This window comes from Orbicella franksi, chromosome 6 (assembly GCF_964199315.1).
Source record: "Orbicella franksi chromosome 6, jaOrbFran1.1, whole genome shotgun sequence".
In the NCBI taxonomy this organism is placed as follows: Eukaryota; Metazoa; Cnidaria; class Anthozoa; order Scleractinia; family Merulinidae; genus Orbicella; species Orbicella franksi.
In genome coordinates, this window is record NC_138150.1 from 4,121,963 (window position 1) to 4,144,376 (window position 22,414).

Genomic DNA, 22,414 nt, shown 5'->3' on the forward strand with positions numbered 1-22,414 from the left:
CCATCGTCATCTCTCGCGTAGTGATTTCTAAACTTGCCCTAGATGACTATGAAAAAAGCAGGAATATATATTTTTTGTCGCAACATTTTGGAAACCAGGCCACGGATGTCACCGCCGCAGACCCGAAAAAAATGCTACAAACCAGGCCACGGATGTCACCGCCGCAGACCCGAAAAAAAGGCTACACAGCATGTTAGCTGACAGTTTTAATGAAACCTTTAAGGCAGGGACGGTTTATTTTCAGTTAATATTAGGCCTTCTATGCCATTATCGTATCGTTGAAAGCCGACTTCCAGCAGGTTTACCCACCGTCCGGTCAGTGACAGCTATTGCAGCTTGGCCGGTTTAATAATCTTAAACGACGTCGATTAAAAATGAATTTACATTTTACCTCAGAATCTTGCAACTACATAAATCTTTCGTGTACCGACTTCAGTCGGACCAAAATCTCCAGCTGAATAATAAAATATAAATATATATCTTAATTGCTCTCTCCCCAATGGAGCTTTTCAGCACCAGTGGAAACAAACGAAGATACAAAAATTATTTTCGTCGTTCAAGTTTGCCAACCATTAACAAATAGGCTCTAAATTTTGAAATCTTTGTGTTTCACATGGTTCCCAGCGAGGAGAGCTTATGGGAACGAGGTTGTCTCGTTGGTTAATCAGTCTTGTTCGCAAGGCCCTTCCTGATCATCCCTCGAGAAGTTTGAGCAGGGCCTGGGATGAAGAGGGGTGGACTGAAGTGTAGTTTTTGTTTGGAAGTGGTTAAGCAATAGGCCATATTCGTATTCTCGGTATTGGACTGGAACTAGCTTGCAACTGAGGCTGATCCTGATGCGCGATGATATTCCCCCGCATGAGCCTCCATTGCAAGCTAGTTCCAGTCCAATACCGGGGATACCAAAATGGCCTAATGATTGCGCCATGAGAGGGGTTACAACTTTCGAGGTGCTCTCAATCGCACGGTTAACACTCCACAAGGGAAAGAGCGCACTCCCTATTCTTTGCCTCACACAAATCGGACTTCGCGAGTCTTCAAAGTACACAAAGTTTGCGTTTTTCCTTGAAAACGCACACTTTTCGATGCCTTTTTGCCTTCCGTGCATATGAATCCGAGAATGCTCAAGAATGCTCTGCAGGGTGCCTTTATTCGAAATGATGCTTTTCGAAAATTTCATGACAATGAAGAACTCTGCGCATGCTAAATCCGCTCATTGCCCAATATAATTTCGTTTTCAGCGTTTTAGTGTGCACAGCAAATCAATGCAAAAACGCAAAACTGTCCGGATGCTCCTTCGATGAGAGGAACAAAGAAAATGGAGAGGTGTTGCTTGTCAAAAACGTGAAGTTTTACCTCAACGTTCGTATAAGAACAACTGAGAAAAGCCTCGCACGTACCTACAAGAATTAAGAAAAGCCTCGTAGACCAGGTGGCGTTCTGCTTCGAAAGTGAACATAAACAAAGATAACTTTTACATACCGAGAAAGTGCCAAGTGTGGAAATGTTTGTTTTGTTTCAGAGAACATACTTAGGCCAGCCTCGAAGATTTCATTTCGTTTATCCACGTAGAAGGGAACAAATGTTGTAACAGAGTTTTTGCACTGTAAACCTTTCTTTTTTTTGGTCTAAGTTTGGTCTTTGTTTTTGTTTTGTTCGATTTTGTTTCTTTTCATATTGCATTTTAAGTCAGACAGTGCGCGGATGTGCACATTTTAGATATAAATGAATTCAAATATGGCAAACCTTCTACATGGAAGTTTGGTTTAAGATAGCCTGTAATTTTATAATTATGATATTTTTTTTTTCTATACGCACTCCGATGCCCTTGGCTAACTTTGAAGTTTGTCTTAAAGAAAATAAGAACACAGACGACTGTTTACTAAGAGCTACTTATTTAGATAATCTCCTTTATTTAAAAGTAAAAATCTAAAGGTAAAAATTTCAGGGCAGTCCCTTCAGAGAGCTTACAAAGCATCTCTACTATCAATAGGCGCCCTTTGGCTCGGGTCAAAGGAGAATAAGACAAGCCATGAGTCGTCTCTTAAAATATCACTTGTGTGGTCAACATAAAACAACGATACAGTTGAACGATAAAGAAACAGTTATCTTGCAGGCAGTTCTACTATGGAGATAATCGAACTGTCCAATACAGTGTACAGTGCTCTTATCAGTCTAGTTTTCCACTGAAACGGTCAAATCTTTGAAAATTACAACACTGCATTGTCCTGAAATCTTTCCCACAACTTGGTCACCTTTATCCCGCACCCATTGAATAAAATCTCCGTCACCAATGTCCGAGAGAGATGCAAACCGTTTGTTTCTCAGCGCGTGGGGCTTTTTCTTGAGCTTCGCTTGCATCGAGTCTGTAGTAGCTATCTTGCCCTCTGGTTCTTGAAACTGTTGAAACTCAAAATCGGCGGAGAAGTACTTAACTTCTTCCAAGTTAAATGCCCAGCTCACTTTTTTACGATGTCCAAAATTGATTTTTTTACCTGAGAACGCTGTTGATGGGTTGCATTCCATAACTCTGATTTTGCTTTGGTGTTTACTGCACCCGACAGTAAATTTTAAGTTGAGTAATAAGGCCAAAGCAAGGGTTTTTAAGTATGATTTGCTACGCCAGATGTGTCTGGCCTGGAGAAATGGAAAAACGTGAAAATGCATTGATATTGTATCTATACATGGTATTGCTTCATATGTTACAGTTCAACAAAAGAAAAGCGAAAAGCTGCATGTCTCTGGAACAATGAAAAAGCCGTGGAACTACTTTCCATAAAAGTGCATTGCTTCTAGAAATAGAGTGCTAGCTAAAGGCGAGTCCAGTTGAGGAACCATAGACAAAAGACAGGTGGAACTACTAGCATTCCCTTAGTTTCCGCAAACGTGTTTTGTTCCTAGTCAATACTGCAGAAAATCTTTTTCACTTTGTTTCACTTTTCGTCTCTTAAATCGTCACCTGAAATTCCCCAAGTGGTTATTTTGTTATTAGACGCAGTCTTGCATGGAAATGACGGTAAAGAGGCACTTTATTTCCCGAGTACTGATTAAAAATCACATGTTTCGTTCAGTCAATGTTAATTTTTATGCATTAGAGTCTCAAGCTACAGATGATTCTGAATATTTTGGCAGCTGTCGAGCGTGGTCGCTTGTATCCATGCATGGTATTGCTTCAAATGTTACAGTTCAACGAAAGAAAGCGAAAAGCTGCATGTCTCTGGAACAATGAAAAAGCCGCGGAGCTATTTTCACCAAACTTTCGTAAACGTGCATTGCTTCTAAAAATAGAGCGCTAGAAATAGAGTGCTAGCTAAAGGTGAGTCCAGTTGAGGAATCATAGACAAAAGACAGGTGGAACTACTAGCATTCCCTTAGTTTCCGCAAACGTGTTTGTTGCTAGTCAATACTGCAGAAAATCTTTTTCACTTTGTTTCACTTTTCGTCTCTTAAATCGTCACCTCAAATTCCCCAAGTGGTTATTTTGTTATTAGACGCAGTCTTGCATGGAAATGACGGTAAAGAGGCACTTTATTTCCCGACTACTGATTAAAAATCACATGTTTCATTCAGTCAATGTTAATTTTTATACACTTGAGTCTCAAGCTACAGATGATTCTGAATATTTTGGCAGCTGTCGAGCGTGGTCGCTCAGCTACATGAGTTGTTTGTCACCTTTCGAGCGTGGTCGCTTGTATCCATGCATGGTATTGCTTCAAATGTTACAGTCCAACAAAGGAAAAGCGGAAGGCTGGATGTCTCTGGAACAATGAAAAAGCCGTGGAACTATTTTCACCAAACTTCCGTAAACGTCCACTGCTTCTAGACGTGAAAATGCATTCATATTGTATCTATACATGGTATTGTTTAATATGTTACAGCTCAACAAAAGAAAAGCGAAAAGCTGCATGTCTCTGGAACAATGAAAAAGCTGTGGAACTACTTTCCATAAAAGTGCATTGCTTCTAGAAATAGAGTGCTAGCTAAAGGTGAGTCCAGTTGGGGAATCATAGACAAAAGACAGGTGGAACTACTAGCATTCCCTTCGTTTCCGAAAACGTGCTTTGCTCCCAGTCAAGACTGCAGAAAATATTTTTCACTTTGCTTCACTTTTCGTCTCTGAAATCGTCACCTCAAATCCCGCAAGTGGTTATTTTGTTATCAGACACAGTCTTGCATGGAAATGATAGTAAAGAGGCAGTTTACTTCCTGAGTACTGATTAAAAATCACGTGTTTGATTCAGTCCATGTTAATTTTTATGCACTAGAGTCCCAAGCTACAGATGATTCTGATTTCTGAATATTTTGGCAGCTGTCGAGCGTGATCGCTCAGCTACATGGGTTGTTTCTCACCTTTCGAGCGCGGCTACTAAGTATTCTCCATTGCGATTCAATTTCCGACCACGAACTAGTATCGGAAAATGTAGTGTTGCCCAGTGTTGACGAGAAAAATATTCAAAAATCATCGGAAGTGACCAAGTATAAGTATCGAAAGAGTATCTAAAGACGAAAATGATCGAAAAAAGTGGGTTAAAGACAAGAGTTTTAAATCTCTATTCAGTGTTCAGTCACACCTATTTGGTTACGCTCACAGCTTATGTAACGCATGGTCTGAAGGAGAACTGAGCCCAGATGTAGAAACTTCTGTTCAGTTCATTCAAACCACTCTTAAATAAACAGATGATAGAGGCGACGCAGCGGGCCAGCTTTCTGTGCCGGTCTCCAGTTGCCAAGTAGTATATTGACTCCAAAATCAACTGGTGTGGTGTTTCTGTTTGGACTTCTTTGGCTTCTTGTGTGATCGTTTTTGATCGTCGGACGGCTGAAAAGAGCAAAACGGATCAATGAAGATGTGCCTACAGTAATGATACGGAGGCAGCGTGGCCGAGTGGTTAGGGCGCCGGACTTGAAATCCGGAGGTCGCAGGTTTAAGTCCCGCTCTGACCACTAAGGTGGAGTTGTTTCTCGGTAGACCCTAGTTCAACTCCTCGGTCATGCTTTTAAATAGCCAATTGGCCTCTCTCCCGCCAGTTGGGATTTTTAAACCTGAGATATTTGTTTCTTGCAGCTTAAGTGGCATGCCTGTGAACTAGCTACGTGTAGCTGAGAGCAGTGACTGCTATAAGCATTCAACAACAACATTCATCATTCTAACTTGGCTATGAGGCTTGGGAAAAAAAAGCAAAGTAAAGTAGTAATTTATCCCTCAACCTCGATGTGATTTCCATTGTTTTATTTCCCCTAGCCTCGGGGCCAAGTTGAAATAATTGGCCTATCATGTGACTTGACAAACTCACCTTCGCCTTTCGCTTTGTACTTGTCACGCTGATCACGCTAACATTGTTCTTACTGCTGCTAAGAGCCTGCTGCCATTCTTCATCCTTTCCCGATATGGCAAACCTAACACGAAGAAAAGGACTACTTAACAAGGTACAGGTGCAGGTGCTGGAAAGCAATACAGTAAAAACCGCATAAAAGAACAAGTGGATAAAGAACACACAGGCTGAAATTTGGTCAAAAAAGTACCATACACATAAGAACACATTCAGCCTGAATGATGAAAATTGTTCTTATATAAAAAATTAGCCGCCAGTTAGATTAGAATAACCTACTAGGGTACAGTACTAAGTACAGTGCTGAGTAGATCAATATATGTGCAATACATTAATTAATTAAAATGTTGTGCTTGCACATTGATTTCATCTGTTGGTAGTCTATGGAGTAGTTGATTTTCAGAAACAATTTTAAGAACACCTTAAGAACATTTTCAGGCTGATTTTGTAGAAAACACCAGACAAAATCAGCCTGAAACCCCAAAACATGTGTTCTTTTATGCGGATTTTTACTGTAGTTGCACAGCCTGTGAAATCCCCTGGCTGTCCATGGGAAAGAAACAGCCATGGCCAGAAATTCCGGACATCGCAACGGCGCACGCGCGAGGTTACTTGACAATATGGCCGCCAAACACTCAAAGGAAATGTATGGCAGAAATAAAACAAAGTAAAATAGAGCACGTTCTGGCTTACCGGGAACAAGTGCCGCGATCCGGTAGAGTTCTTGAAAGTTTCCTCGGCTATTCTGATAAGTTGGTTTTCATCAACAAATGTTACTGGCCCTGCTTTTCATCGATGTTTATTTTCGAAGCTTGGCCCATACAATGCTCTACAAAACAGAGGCTTGAAATCCCATTTTTGCATCCCAAGAGGATTTTGATCCTCTGTAGCAGACAACATGATCGGGATATCCGAAGTGCCGCGATCGCTTGAAGAAAAGCACCGTACAATGTACTATTTGACCAATTTTCACCTACGATGCTGATTTCTTCACTCTGCTTTTTGGTTTTAAAAAGCTTGCAAAATGACGGAAAGCAAGCTTGTAAACAGCCGCGCTAAAATCCCCAAATCCGCTGTCTTTGCACAGCGATATTTCGGCTGCAAATGGTCCGATTTTGCTCCAAAAGACAATTTTTGAAAGGCAATTTTCTCTAGTTTTTACTTTCATGCAATTACTTCGGTCAGCAGTTATTTACATGCCCAACAACATCTTTTTGTACAACAACTTTTTCTGTAATGTCGTTGAGCCCGAAGTACGCCGTACTGAACAGCGGTATGTACCACTAAAATGTGTAATAGACGTATGCCGCATGAAAATTAACAGACTCGATGTCCAGAATTTCTGGCCATGAAAGTGACCCGACCAATACAAAGAAAATCAATATCGTCAAAATAGTGTAATTTACAAAATATATAATTTAATGTATAAATTAATGTGAACCTACTCGCTGAGATCAAGATTTTTGAGTTTTTCCAGCTCTTTCTTTTGTTTTTCTTTCAATTCCTTTGCAGCTTCTTCCTGAAATTTCCATATAACAGCATCTTTTGTAAGTAACTAACAAAGTCCTAATAACGCAAAATATCATGTCACAGCCACACGCCCAGTGAAGGTGAATTACATGTATACATACTTTATTCGTCCCAATTGGGCTTTTTAGAATAAAGGTACAAAAAATAAATAAACAAATAAATAAATAATAAAACGATATATAAAGGAAATACATGAGTGTGTTCAAGACTCTAGAAATTTGGAGATTAAATGTTTTCTTAAAAGGTTCTAACTTGAGTCTAATGTGTTCCGAACTTTAACAGTTCTATAGAAGAATGTTCTTTGTCCGGTTGCGGTTTTGTAAAGACGAATCTGTAAATTCTGCGAGTTTCTTATTCACAACATTGATGAAAAAACTTAGCAAGTGAGATTAAATTCTAAACAAAGTACAGGTATGCTGGGTTCTTCACAATGAACTAAAAGGCTAACCAGATCCTCTTGAAGTCCCTGAGCTAACGGCTCCATCGACACTTCCTTTCCTCTGGTTACTTGGCTGTCGAAGGATGACTCCAGAACTGAATTAAAACACTGAAAACAAAAAAGACCAGCCAAGATCAATACCAAAGAAGACAAAAAAGGATAAGGTATGAAGTTCAGTAAGGTCAAGGTAATGTAAATCACCTTCAATCAAGTTGTAGCCATAGTTACAGTCGTTTCTTCTTCCGCTCCAGAACGATCTGAGAGTCGACCCGAAAAATCCCGTACTGAATGAAACGCGATTGAACCTCGAGCTATATCGTTCATTCTGGGGCAGAGTCTATAGCTGTGTGCTGTAGAGGGGAGACCGTTGTAGTGTTTCAATAAAAGTAAAAAGTATAAATTGCTGCGCGGTTGGAACAAACAATCCTGGTCGATGTGACAAGGTGACCGTTATAGAGAAGGACTGTGCAGGTTCCATCGTAGTTCTGCAGAGACCATGTTGTTCCAGATGGTTGTTTCGCGGTGGTTTTGAATTTCCACGCGCAATTCAAGCAGCAACACCCAACAGGAGGAAGTTCAAGAATCAGAATCAGTTAAACTGATTCTGTAGAGCACCGCCATCAGTGTGGTATTTTTCGAGTCGAATCTTTGACTTTTCTACAAAGTAAAGAGGCTTACCTGGACAGCTTTTCTAATAGTTCTGTTAAACAGTCCAAGGAGCTGAGAAGAAGGTAGCTCCAATTCCTTCTGAAGAAAATGAAGCACAATAAAATAATTACAAAGATGCTACAAGGTTTACACTGAATCCCCCCAAAAGTGTGGTCATATTTACAGTAGTGATGAGTACCTCAAGGGTTTCTATTGTCTTGTGTTGAAGTCCTAGACCAAGAAGAATCGCCTGTCAACAACAAAACAGAATTCGTTGTTATTTAGAATATTACTGAATACCACTGTTACACCTTACTCTTTACTTGTATGACACGACGGCACGTATTACAAGACCCCTCAAAACTCTGCTATTTCGATCAGTACACGAGAAACTAAATATATTTAACACTAATTCAGGAAATGTGATAAACTCAAGATAATCTTAAAAACAAATAGTAGCTGTAATAGATGTCAATCAACTTGGCCATAATGGTTCAACAGTCGAAAACATGCACAACAAAACCAACACAAACAAAAAATAGACTCCCAGAACGGGTTCGAAACCTGTCGGACGAACTGAGCTACCAAGAACTCCAACCTGGTACGCAACGTCCTTTTATAGGGCCAATAGTGATGTGCGCCTTACCCATACTGGACATACTGCTAGGAGGAGATGCGTCGAAGGGTAGAAGTGAAAGATAAGAATCAAACGCCCTCGACAGGATTCGAATCTACGACCTCCCGCAGATCGGTGGGACGCCCTAACCACTATGCAACTGAGAATTTCTGGCGAGCTAGGCTATCGTGCTACGTTTTATAGTGAGATGTAATAACAGCGGGCAACAAAAAGAAACACAGAACAAAAGCAAAAACAAAAGTGACCGGGTAGCTAAATATTTAGTAACGCTATACTACACTTACGGATTGGACTGCAGAAAGGTCAAAGTCCAGCCTCTGAAGGAAAAACATCCTTGAAACTGCGAAAGAAAAACAGTAAGGTGAAATAGGCATTTGTATTAGTGCCATTTTGAAACATCACTCATAAGCAGCACAGTTTCAACTCCTTACCCGCTGGAAGCAAATCTGTGATTAGATGGTAGTCTACCATGTTTCGAGAGTAAAGATCCAGTCTTTTAATGTCGTACGTTGTAAGGACCGCTTCTAATTCACCTTTTGTTAAACCTAAAATCAAAGTACGGAAATTCTTCAATGATTATAAAAAATTAAAGGTAAGTTTGGTGTGGACGTAATAAAATTTTGTAAGGACGACGAATTTTGACTTAAACACAACTTCTGTGGGGACGTCAAGACTTTTAGGACGTGACCCTCTTGTGGCGTTGAGGTTTGTGTGCACGCCATGTTTTAAGTGAGGGTGAGTTCTGTATCGACGTCCTGGTTTCAGGGGACGTAGAGTTTATGTACGGACGATGACTTAAGCGTGAAAATAGAGTTTTGCGTCTACGTGAAATTTTGTGTAAACGTCAAGTTTTGCGTTAACGCTGAATTTAGTGTGGACGTTAACTTTCAAGTGGTTTTGTGGGTGTTACCCCTTCCGTGGACGCTGACTTTTGCCAAGTGTGAACAACGAGATTTGAGTGGACGTCGAAAAAGAAATAAAAGAATGAATAAAACCGAAAGTAAAGTCATGCAAACCTCTTTCTTCTTCTTTGACGCTTTTGTTCTTTAGTATACTTAACGCTAATGACGGAGAATAACTACGGAACTGATAAGAAAGGAGAGAAAGGAAGCGCCTGCGGAAATCTGTCGAGGTAAACAAATGGATAGTACAAAAATAAGTATATTATAAAAATCGAAAAAAAAAGATTTTTTACAGAGAGATTTTTAACAGAAATCGTTCTTACAAACGTTGGTCTGTAAATTTCACGTATTGTGAAACAGTACCCGACCGAATTATTACTGCACAGCAGGCGTAAAACGGGAGAGGGGAGGGATAGGGGAAACGGAGATGCCTTCTTCCACGACAACGCAGGCTACATTTCTTCAAAATGCCCACCCTGTTATAGACCGGGAAAGTTTGAAATACCGCTCGATCAAGCCTCAGAACGAAGAATGGTAGATGAAAATTACGCGATAAGAACATTACGAACATTATTCCAAGAGTCGTTAACATACTTAAACGTCTGCGTAATACTCCAGGGATTGAGAAAAACTCTTCCAATTGCCAGCAAAAATGCACCCCTCAACATGGCGTCAAAATACTTACCAGCCATGTAGGCTTGCAGCCAGTTGTCATTAGTGTCTTCTTCGGAATCAGTCAAGCGTCTCAACATAATACAAGAATGTTCACCGGTCAAGTCATTCTATAAAGTAGAGAGAAATGAGTGTTGTTAGTACTAAAGGCAACAGGAAACAGTTTATGGGGAACGTTTACGGGACTTTGTAGAAGAAGCCGTGAAGAGGGTTTGGTAAAATGGGGTATCATCTTACCCCGAAGAAAAGGAGGGATTATAGTGGAAGAGAGAAGGGTGGAGAGATGTTTACAAGGCAATGCGTTGAAGTTCTGCTAAGGAAAAACCTTTAGTCAAATAAATATATAAGTACTGAACTGGAATAAAAACTCGTTAGTAAAAAAGTATACATAGAGCCCATCCTTACTGGAGTTTGCCGCAGGTATACAGGAACAAAGCCAGATCTCTTCCAAAATCTAAGAAGAATTAGAAAGAATACGTCAATTTCAGTCACCAATTAATTTAGTTTTTCCCATAAAGGGTTAATTATACAGCCTGATGGTTAGTGCAATAGACTGAGTCGAGAGGCTCAGTTAGGTTCAGCAATATGCTTGTTATAATGAGGCAAAGCCAATACAGGTGTACATATACTTCTAATCTCTCTGACAAGGGATGCTATCAAGAGGACAAGTTTTTTTGTCCGTGACGCGAGCTTCATCTCGGCAGATGGTACTTCGTGGAACCAATTACGACGCTGCTTTTCACCATTGACCATTGTGCCAAATAAATAAAATATACTATTAAATTATTTAATAATATTTAATGTATGTTAATCAACGTGCCTTAGCAGTTGTGCCGTCAGTCCGTATGACACACCAAGATAATCAAGTTGTTCAGCTGGTCGCTCACTAAGTTTTAACAACAAAGGCGGCAGATTACTTCTTGGAGAAATCACCTCTTCCAATAAACCTACTTCCTGCAAAATAAATAAGAATACACAACAAACCGAATGTTTCATTTCACTCAGAGCCTTAATTATCTTACGAGGCAAAGAGAAGGGCGGAATCTCCGTCTCGCAGGGTATGCCTTTACGAGAAAAAGAAACAGAACTATCAATATTTAAACAATCGTATAAAAGCAGATTTAGCAGGACGAATCCTTGCTCTGTAGATGCTGTTTGATATCATTGTAACAGCAATTGTAACAGCTTCGAGCTTAGTGGTTTCTACTGAAATACAAAGCCAATATTTGAAAATGTTTTGGAAATGACTCTTTGAAATCAGTTTGATGTAGTGCTTTTTCGTTCAAATGAGTTTCCACTGTTTCAAATGTTCTTAAATACATTCTTCATATTTTAAAGTGCGGTTAAACTATGAATGGAAAATGGAAAGCTGGTCCATCGCAAAGAGAGCCACATTCTGTCGATATTTACCTCATCTCCAGTCAAAGTTGAAATTTGTTTATCTTCCTGGTCTTCTTCAGATAAACTGGGAATTTTGCCTTCATAATACTGAATAAGAAGGTTCATTGCTCGTTTGCCGTATCCCATCTATTGTTGAAATGAAGAAAAGTGACAATCAGAATGAATATGATTCCAAAGATCATGGCACCTTGAGGGTGAAAGGAACAACTCTCAATCTTAGGAAATCAACACATGATGTCATTGCCATGAGAAATAATATGTCACATACGAGTAGCCGTGTTTTACCAATTTGCAAACACCGAGAAGAGTGCTGAGAATACGACGCGCACAGAGAGGTATTTTTGACGAGCTTTGAGGTGATTGGAAATACGGTAATTAATAACAATCCTGAGTGTTTGATGTCACTTCTCAATCGAAGCTAAAACTAAGGAGAAATCGGAGATATAAAATCGCAAAAAATACCTTTGTCTAAACTTGATGAATGAAATATGAAATGAGATTGAGAAACATAACTTCAACTTATGGAAACAAAGTCAGTTGACAGGTTTAAAGTGTCCGCTATAAGCTTAACTGAGAAAAAACTAATTTAAGTAGCGTTACTAGCGTAACAGCACAACTTTAAAAATATAGTTTCTGTATTATGAAAAAACGAAAAAAATAATTTAAAAAAATGCTCGGACACGAGACATGTGAAAACATACATGCTGCAGTTAATTTTGTGTCTTGGTTTGATATTTTTCAAATCAGTGAGTCTGAAATATATTTTCAAATTCTCAAACTAAATATAAACTACTCAAACTAAATATAGACTACAAAAAGTACTGAAACTAAATTTTGAAAAAAAAAATTAGCTACATCGTAATGGTTTTCATTAGACTCAAGATCATTAGTACGAGGTCATACCCCTTGAAAGTCAGGATGGGTGGCAATTCTGACGATTCTCCCGCCAGACAGCCCAGCAAAGTCATGATCATTAAACTGCTGTGAAACTGTCCATGGTATAAGATCCCCGGATGCTCTTTTGCCACGTGACAGACTGTTCATGATGGACGACTTTGAAATATCACCTTCAAGGCAAACCTGGTTCAGAAACGTATGAGTTAATTAGAAATCGGATGGCTTGATCAATCATCGATTTAGAGAAAACTGTTACATTCACAAAATATGTAGCACAATGCCTCAGTTGGGTTTTCTGGGAACCCGTGAATGTTTGGTAGTGCAGTGTCTTGAAAAGAAAAAGAAGAAAGACCAACAAATACTTTAAACGAGCTACGTCACAGTTTGTGCATCTTGAAAAGTTGAGCCTAAATTTTTCAAATTCGTCGTTTGTAATCCGTGTTAATCTTCTCCATCCTTAACCATCCTTGTTTCTTTATGGTTTATTATTATCTCTTTTGTGATTTTTTATCTTAGCAAACTACTATTTTCAGGCTTCCTTCAATTTAAAGGTAATTTTATTTGAACGTGGCCAAAATATAAACTAAAAAGTCCCTGACTGAGCTCCTTTAAGGTAATGGAGTGACATTACAATAACCTGAATGGAATTAACAGGCACACTAAATTTTGAAAATTATTCATCGAAGAAATTCTTGGATTTGTATCTCTTTTGTTACTTTTGCTAATCAATATCGCTTTAAATCAACCCACACAAACTAAATTGAGGTGTGGTAATCAGTTGTTTTTGTCTCTTTTCTTTGGACATGAAGGCAATTGTGACATCCTCTTGTACATGTTTGGCGCGGTTTTTTACCTGCAGGACACAGTACACTTCTGGTAAAGTACTCTGAGCTGGATCAACAGGACCCAGCAAACAGAAAATATGGTGAGCTGGTGCATCAGATAACAGCTGAAGGTCATTTGGAGTGTTCTGTGAAGGTAACATGAAAAGGCAGCTACTGTTATAAGCTATCACATTTTTTTTTTCTACAAAATCACCTTAAGTTTGTTTAAACTACCTGACTGTATAAAATACATTACTTGCACAAATTTAGCACGATTTTAATTTCGGACAAAAAAAGGGCCCGAAAATAAAACCGTCCGAAATATTTACAGTACAGTACGAAACTTTTAAATAACTCCAAGGCTCTTAGTTTCCTTCATGAAGCGAACTCTTGGTAAGACACGACTTGAGATACATGTACTTAACGGTGTGATACAATTTCTGTTATTTTCTCGTCGGTATATCTGTAAAAATCTTGAGGCTCCAGCAAAACTATCGTTTTCACAGATGTTGTTTCGGCCTAATTTGTTTTGTTGGCGTAAACTTACTTTAGCTATGTTTCAGCAAAGTGTTCGAAACTTTTGTCCGAAATTTGTCCGAAATGAGAGAAAAAGTGTCCGAAAATTACACGTCCGAAATCTTTTGAAAGTAATGTATGAGACGACTAAGAATGAAAAATCCTTCAAGGATTATCTAAAAACAGAACTGTAGCTACATGTGCACGTAGCACCCCTCAAACGAAACACCAAAAACTGGCAATTACCTTGTAATGAGAAGCCACATAAAGAGCCATAAGTCTTTGCAGGAACACTTCAGATGCTTTGTGGTATGAGAACAGTGTGTCACGGTTGACATAATATCTGATGAGCAGAATTAAGTTGATATGGGCTGACAAAAACAGAGTAACTGTGAAGAACAGCTCCCGAGCAAACCTGTCGGTTGAATGTCGGCCATCTGTCGGCCGAATGTTGGCCGTATGTCGGTCGACTGTTGGTCCTTTGTCGGTCGTCTGACGGTCGACAATTGGCCAGCTCTTGGCCTCCTCTCGGCCGCTGTCGACCGTTGGCCGACTGTTGTCTGCGTTCAGTTACATGGAGTGAACGAACGACCTAAACTCCAGGCGAAACTGCACACGGAACAAATTTCTTTTTACCGTGTTATGTTAATTTCAAAAAGAGGTGTCAGTCATAAAGTTGTTGGTAAATGAAGGTAGGGTAAGTGCCTTTTTGGTACCAGTATGTTGAAAGATGAATTACATGATCTTACCCAAAGTCTATCAAATGCCTTGCAATGTCAAACTTGAAGTGTGTTGAGACTAATTTTGAAACCGTTCAAGACGTTATACTTACTATTTGATCTAAATTTCCACAATTTCATTTAGAATCAAATTAAATTTCTCCACTTATTTGGAAAATGCGTTACAATATACTTGTACTGTAAATGCAGACGTCCATTGTACATGTATGTTTTGAGGTCTTTTTAACCCAGTGGGTATTTACGCGGTATCAACCAAAGAAATACCATTTACTTGTGTTTGACTGATTGTTTTTCAGTTCCATCCTTGTACACTTTCCTCCAAATTATAATTGAGTGCCGGCTCACCTGGTTGGTTGGTTGGTTGGTGAGTTTGGATAGTCACACAAACTGTTTTTGTTTTTCCTTCAAAAGGTAAGTTCTGTTTGACCAGCTCGTTATTTTATACAGTAATGATGGTACAAGTCGTACTCACAACAATTATTAATAGACTACCAGTAGTCCCTCTTTCGCTTAGTCCGTCGTGCGTGAGGCGAAAGAAAACCGCGGGAAAAAAATCTGGGCGCGAGAGGCGCGCGAAAGTAGGGTCCCCACGATTTCGCGCAAAAATTTTTTTCCTCGCGGTTTTCTTTCGCATCACGCACGACGGACCAAGCGAAAGAAGGACTACCCGTATGTCTAACAATTAAAGGAAAAGGATACAAATCACAGTTTTCAGGCAGAGGACAACCAGAGGTCAGTCTTTGCACCACCGTGGCATCTAAACAGAGAAGGTGGTTCAACCACCTCTCCACCTCATCACCAGGAGCATAACGGATTGACTCATTCAGTGTTATCTCCTGAAGGCTGCGACCAAGAGAAGCAGAGCTGCTGCCTTTGTTGGCAGACCCTAGAGTTGTGCTCTGTTCTCGCAGCTGTTGGATCAGTTTCAAGGAGAGTGATCGACCCGTTCCTTCATATCTGAAAGATGACAAAAATTAACAAAACAAACATTTGTTTCAACTTAATCGGTAAGTTGAAAATAAAAAATGTTTCAGCAACTGCACAGTAACTGAACTATTAAGTATAAAGAGTTCAATAAAACAAATTGAAGGGCAACAGATGTTAATTACATCTGACTAAAAGAGTGAACATAAAAAGTAAATTTACATGCCATATACTACATATCTTGGAATTAATTTAGTTCGTTCTGTACATACTTCTTTTATTAAAAGTTACTCCTTCACCAAAACTACAAGGAAGACTTACGTCAACTACCGATTGCAAAGTCTTAATCATATTTATGTACTTCCAAGACAAACACTTCTCTCAGCCTTACCCGTTTACAGTTGATGACAAAAACACAAGGTATGCTCCCATGAGATTTTTAACCAGTGGAAGAGGGATGGCAGCAGCCTCGTCAATGACCACCAACTCCGCCTGACCAAGTTTGTGTGCATCTGATGGGTGGATGTACTAAATGGAACATTCAGTTGTCAGGTTTACATTCTTCAAAACATTGCACAGTCACTGTCATAGACTGGAGAACTGACAGAGTGATCCTTTTACTGGCTAGCATCATATGAAGAGACACAGTATAGTGCATGGAAAGGGCTACAAAGCTCCAGCGACTTTGATGTATTACAACCCTATTATGCTGGCCAGTTGAAGTTTGGGATTACAGAGTGAGAAGCAAAAAGCCACAAAATTCTCATGGCTTTGATCACTTGCATTACATGCAACTAAAGAATTGGGTCACGCTTAACATTTGCGTATATTGAGTTATGGATGCATGTGGGAAGTTTGGAGAGCACGAGAGAAGTGTAAGAGTTGCTTGAGGCGATAGCCAAGAGCAACTCTAGCTTCTTGAGTGCTCTCCAAACTTCCCAAGTGCATCCATAACTCGATATATACACAGCTAAAAGTATGAACCAATTCTTTTATAACATAGCAACAACAACTTGGGTGCTAAAACATATTTTATTTGTGATTGACTACAAAGTTCTCACAATTCACAGTGAAGGAAAACAAATGATCCTATTCCCTGGTTAAAAACACGCCATGATCACTTGAGCAACAGTTCAACGTAAATGCTTCATCTGGTTCCTAAAATTGTCAATGAAGAATTCACTACTTCGAATTTATGACAATGTAGGCAAACAAAGTAAAAATACTCAATGAAAATGTAGACAAAAAGAGTCAAAATACTCAAGTTTTAGTCAATATTTAAGCTTGACATGAAAGCCAAAGGCTTGAAGTACATGTAGGGTTTGGATTGTTCAGGATGTTCACATTGCTGAAACATTAGCAAAAGGAACTCGCAGCTAAACTCAACAGAAATTTTGCAGCTAAAATGAAACTGCACACATCATGTTATTTACGCACAGCTGTGCATAAATTGAGATTTTCACCATGATGTCTCAATAGGAATTAGGTAGGACCTGCATGCGCTATGTTATAAAGGAACATCTATAATCAACAAGCATACATTTTTTTTACCTGAATAGTCTGTCTGTGGTCCCTGAAGATATTCACTCTGACAACCGCCTTGTTAAATTCTGGGTTGGTTGATTGCACTAACTCATAATCCAAATGTTCCTACACAGAGCATAGGTGTAAAAAAATACTCTTCTTGTAATTAATTATTTTATCTGAAGCACTTTGATTTCAAGAAATTGGTGATTGCATGTCTCAAATTACATGTAATAACATACATGCACAAAGTGTATATTCAGTACAAACATGTCAACTCTGAAAATGGCAAGTCTTTTGGTTCAACATAGATTTCTAACAAACCTGAAATTCTAGAGCATCAAATCCTTTAAAGACAAACTCAAACAATGTGTGTAAATTCTCTGGGCTTGGTGAGGTGACAAACATGTTTGAGTACCTAAGAAATGAAAAATAATGCAATAGTTACACTTGGTAGAAGGACAACAGAAAAAAATATCAATCAAAGTTACAAAAATTGATGTGGAACAAAATTAATCATGTTTTGTTCAAAAAGAAGAAAATACTTTGTTGACAGCACTGAGTCCTACATGTATCTGAACATACCCAAATGCAACAGCAGAGGCCAAAGACAGTCCCAAGGCAGCTGATTTTCCACGGCCACGGGCAGCAGTAATGGTCACAGTATTCCTTAACGTCTTCTCCGATATTGCTTCAACAAACTTGAGAACTGCTTTTGCCTGGGAATGTCACAACAAGAAACATTTTATATACCCAACTTTTTATGAGCCACAGCCACACTTGTCTAGAAGAAGCTGTCAAACACTGTTCATGCTTGATATTCAATGCTGTTCTTAAGTACAACCATGTTAGTGTACAATGTATTTGTACATAGTGGACATACATTTATTGTACATGTAGAGGTCACTTCATACATGTACAATGTACAGTACTGTTAGTAGTATGTAAAATATATAGTAGCTGCTACTATAGCCAGAAATTCTAAGTATTACATGTACATGCATTTTTACATGCACCAAGTATATTAATAAGCATTTAGCACATGTAAATCACTAATTAAGCTTAATATAAATGTAAAACAACCTCCAGTTTAACTGGTTGTTCACTCAAATGACCTGGTCAAGGGTGCGACAGCAGTTAACAATTGCTCCCACAGGCTGTGTGTCTTGTAATGATTCCTTCAAACTTTTCAGTTCAATCTCATTTGCAGTCATGGATTCTTCCTGCAGGAAGTAGATTCCAAGATATCAATGGCAAGTCTTATTAATTTTGCAGTTTTTGAATTCTTCTCTCTCTGGGCAAAAATGGTAAAATCTGCATATATATACCAGCCAACTAAATGGCCCGTCAGCTTCAGGTAAAAAGTACATTATATTGGATGCAGTTTTACCCCTACTTGTAGGTCCCATTAACATCATTTATCAAAAACTTTGAACAAGAAGATAATTAAAAGCTGCAACAAAACTGTTCATAATTTGTTGAAGGTCTTTCCCCCTCAACCTCCCCCCTCCTCTCCCCCCCCCCCCCCCCCACACAAACGCTAAGAGGGAAGTGAGAAAGGGTAATAAAATGAATATAACAATAATTACCTTTGATTTTGGTGGCAATGCAGTGATGGTTAGAGTGTGAGAGGATATTGGGAGGATGTTCAACTGATCATCAATAACCATGCAGCTCTCACATGAGGCCAGCGACAAAATGAATCTGTAAAGAAAGAAAACAAACATCAGTCAAGTTTAATCAATGAAACAAGTTTATTCAACTTTCAGTGATCAACTGGCAAGTTTACATTACATACATACATGTACATACTTTATTGAGACTCCCTTCAACAGGGCTTTTCAGTCACAATGTTAACTATTACAGAATACTAGTAATTAAGAACACAACAACTTAAAGGGCAGGTATTAGAAAAGTTCTATCAAACAGCTAACTGATAGCTAGTGCATGCAGAATCAGAGCATACATGTACAATGTACCTTTCATTAAATCTTCCCACTACATCCTGATGAGATTCTGTTCTGTATCTGGAATGTACATCCTGAAGAGCAAGCAGTTACAACAAATCAAAAATAAAAGGTTCCAGACAACATTAAAATTTACATGTATTCTAAACATTAAATAAAAAGACGTCCATTGCTAGGGTCTAGAATCTTAATTATCTCATCAAAATGATCATATCTCCATTATTGTAACTCAGTCATACCAGGGACAGATCTAGGGGGACGGTGCAGGGGGTGCACACCACCCCCTGAGTGAAATGAAGCCTTCTCCATATTTGCCTTTCAAATTTGTTTACATGTACCTCACCCGTCAGCTATGCCATTGCTTAGTGGTGCACCCCCTCCTAAGAAAAATCCTGGATCCGCTCATGCATACTCCTCTCCAGACAGTGACTGGATGTAGTACTTTTGGCAGTTCAGTAAGCTTAAGTCTGAATATTCAACATCAGTCTTTTTACAATAACTGCTGAAATTCTCACACACTCATTGGCTAATTTTCATTGTCAATAAGTGGACAGACACAGGAAATTATAATTTATGCTATGTTGACATGACAAGCGAAAGCAGACAATTTGACAGTTTGTTATTGTAAAAAACAAATTGACATCAGTTTTTCATGGGTCTGTCCTGTTATTGATCATGAATTTTCTCATAACATTGTCAAAGTACATGTAGAAAATGTTACATACGACATAATTTATGATCAATAACAGGACAGACACATGAAAAACTGAATGATGTCAATTTGTTAAATATTGATTACCAATTATTAAGTACAATTAAAGGCTACAAAATGACACAAACCATTGCCATTGTATAAAGCTGTTTCAGAGAGGACACTGTTCTGAGCAGAAGAACAACCAGTCCACCACCCTCTACTGTCTCCACTGTTCTGGCCAAGAGATTTGGGGTAAGAGCCTCAAAATCCTACACAAAATAAAAAAAAATTATGACAAAAGTAACAAAATTAGAGCATGCAACACACACTGTATACTGTAACTAACATGGGGCAAGGAACAACATGTTGTACAGCCTTCAGCCCTACCAAGTATCACCTATTAAACAGTATAAATCAACTAGCATTCTATCATGAATGCCACTCTCTGACTGGCTACACTACTCTATCTATTCTGTTGTAGATAGTGAGTAGTGTGGCAGCGTGCTTTGGCGGCCACTTCTTTAAGTTTTCAAAGTGTCTTTGAAGAGAATTTAGATTGAAGTTTTGAACGACTACTAGATTTATACTAAAACAACTAGATTATTTGCTCTTGATTTCTATACGCGATAGTTGACGTTAGGCCACATAACTCGGGCTGCACCCTCATCAACTATCACGCGATAGAAATCTCGAGCTCATAATCTAAATGTTAAATAGAAATCGAAAGCAAATAACCCAAATTATTATTGTTTAACAGATATAAAAATAAGTGGGTTTGACATCAGGTCACCTCTGTGACTCACTAGCCACTGCAGGTTCCTGCATCCCCATCCCCTCTCTTCCTCTTCTCTCTCTACATGTACATGTGTAACCTATAATTTTCCAATGTTTCAAGTATTACATTTACATGTGCATATAATTATGTACACTACATGCAGATGTATACGTACGTGGTTGGAGTCGGCTAGAGGCACTATGAGTCAGTGCAAAAGAGCATGTATTACATGTACATTGTAAATATTAGTAGTGGGCTTGAAGTATCAAAAATGTATAATTGAGCCTTAAGATTAGATGTAAAAAAATAAGGAGGCAAAATGAGGGGAGATTAGGATTCTGATATGGATAAGAACATACATGCACATAGTACATGTACCATACAGGGGAAACACTGTTGTGATGCTCCAAGTTACATGTATTTGAACAAGTGACACAAGCACAGAAACTTTGGCAGGCTGGGACAGTTTAGTCCATATTAACTTACAGCAGTTAGTGTTAAATAATACAGTCAAGCAGTCTTGTGATGTCCTTACCTGCAAGACACACATGCCATATGTATTACCAAGGATCTTGTGTGTTTCAGCATAGTAACAGTATCGAATATTAGTAGCTGAGATAAATAACTCAAATGGGTCGTCTTTTTTTAGGTCCAGGGTCCCACTCTTTATTTTCTTTTGAAGCTGTTTCATTCTTTTCTTTCTGTGACTAAAGAATTAAGAAAACAAAAAATACCTTCCATATTTTTGTGGATATAAACTGAAATATAAAGTCTGTGTCAAAAGAGAGACCTAGTTTACATACCTCACAGTACAATCAAACGCTGCTAAAAGAAATCTCCCATAGGCAGACACCTCTATTAAGCAGTCTATGTAATGAGTAATGGTCACAGCCACATACAAACACTGCATTTTTAACCTCCCATAAGCCAGTACATGTATGCTGGCTTCTTTTATGCAGATACTTTTTGGTCCAATGGGTGTCTGCTTATGGGAGGTTTGACTGTATATTATATCAATAATCATTAATGTTATAAAGGCACATACCTACTGAATCCCAGTTCTTTTTTATAGCACCATAGAACTGTAGGCCTTGCTTTGACAGTCGCTTTGGACAGCATGTGGTGAAGAATGACAACCTGTGACATAAAAAGAAATTGAACATGATCGTGAATAAACTTGCGAGGTCTACATGTATATCGAAAGATGATCAGTCTGAGCAGCCAGCCAATTGGACCTTGATAGGCCATTCAGTAACTTGATCATAGAATTGTAGCATCCATAGTTATAAGTATGTTTATGATCGTCAATATACTATCATACATGTAGGTCAATAACTAATCTATTGACCATTGAACTAGGTAGTAACCCACAAGGAAATGTTTAAATTTTTAAGCTGACTTAAACTATTAAGCTCATTACTAAATTTAGAATAAGCACTTGAAACCTCTAAGGTTAATATCAACCAAATTCAATGCACAACAGCTGTGCTTACCAATGTGTAATTCATTCACGTACCTAACCTTTTAGGAAGAATTAAAATTAATGTAAATGTGTAAGGCATATAAGTTATTTGCTGCAGGTATCCTATTACAAAATAAGCTGACACAACATGAGCATTCAAATAGAAATTTCAATAACGAGCCAGTTCTTTGAGATTCTAGTGACAAGTAAGTTGTAAACACCATCTGGCAAACTGCAGAATCACACCAAGACGACGAACAAAAGTAACCTAATGAATATTGTTCAACTTACTTGATCTTTTCCTTTGTCTCCCACCACAACAAACAGTGATCTTTGCTTTTTCTGGACGCCATTTTCAATCAAAACGCGAATACGATTGTCGACTTTCTTTAGCACCATTTTGAATTTTGTCCACGTGTTGCAAGAACTGCATCATGTATGTACGTGTGAAAATGACCTTTTTCTACCAGCAAACGAGGGAGAATATTCATGGTAGTTTATATGACAGGTCAACGCAACGTAGTAAAATTTT

General features: G+C 38.6%; 1 protein-coding gene across 1 annotated transcript; it reads right to left on the reverse strand.

Moving 5' to 3' along the window:
* Positions 1-1,997: 1,997 nt before the first annotated feature.
* Positions 1,998-22,306, reverse strand: LOC145489153 (RNA cytidine acetyltransferase-like). The gene is made up of 28 exons (XM_081468071.1): positions 22,174-22,306; positions 21,466-21,557; positions 20,956-21,127; positions 19,792-19,914; positions 18,964-19,025; positions 18,574-18,688; positions 18,100-18,207; positions 17,570-17,703; positions 17,309-17,402; positions 17,012-17,110; positions 15,852-15,988; positions 15,236-15,493; positions 14,043-14,139; positions 13,310-13,426; positions 12,463-12,639; positions 11,569-11,685; positions 10,979-11,112; positions 10,564-10,612; positions 10,172-10,268; positions 9,601-9,708; positions 9,016-9,129; positions 8,869-8,924; positions 8,147-8,197; positions 7,978-8,046; positions 7,309-7,407; positions 6,776-6,849; positions 5,295-5,397; positions 1,998-4,819 (listed from the first exon to the last, which is right to left on the reverse strand). The coding sequence occupies exons 1-28, from the start codon at positions 22,279-22,281 to the stop codon at positions 4,751-4,753; spliced, it is 3,033 nt and encodes a 1,010-aa protein (XP_081324197.1). The 5' UTR covers positions 22,282-22,306; the 3' UTR covers positions 1,998-4,750.
* Positions 22,307-22,414: the final 108 nt, after the last annotated feature.

What these genes read in the sequence shown, in the direction of transcription:
- LOC145489153 (XM_081468071.1), bottom strand. Translation starts at nt 22,281, where the DNA reads ATGGTGCTAAAGAAAGTCGACAATCGTATTCGCGTTTTGATTGAAAAT. An exon ending in CGTCAAAGAAGAAGAAAGAG is followed by an intron (nt 9,130 to 9,600) that starts GTTTGCATGACT and finishes CTTTGATTTTAG; the next exon opens with GTTTAACAAAAGGTGAATTA. An exon ending in CTATTAGAAAAGCTGTCCAG is followed by an intron (nt 7,408 to 7,977) that starts GTAAGCCTCTTT and finishes TTTTGTTTTCAG; the next exon opens with TGTTTTAATTCAGTTCTGGA.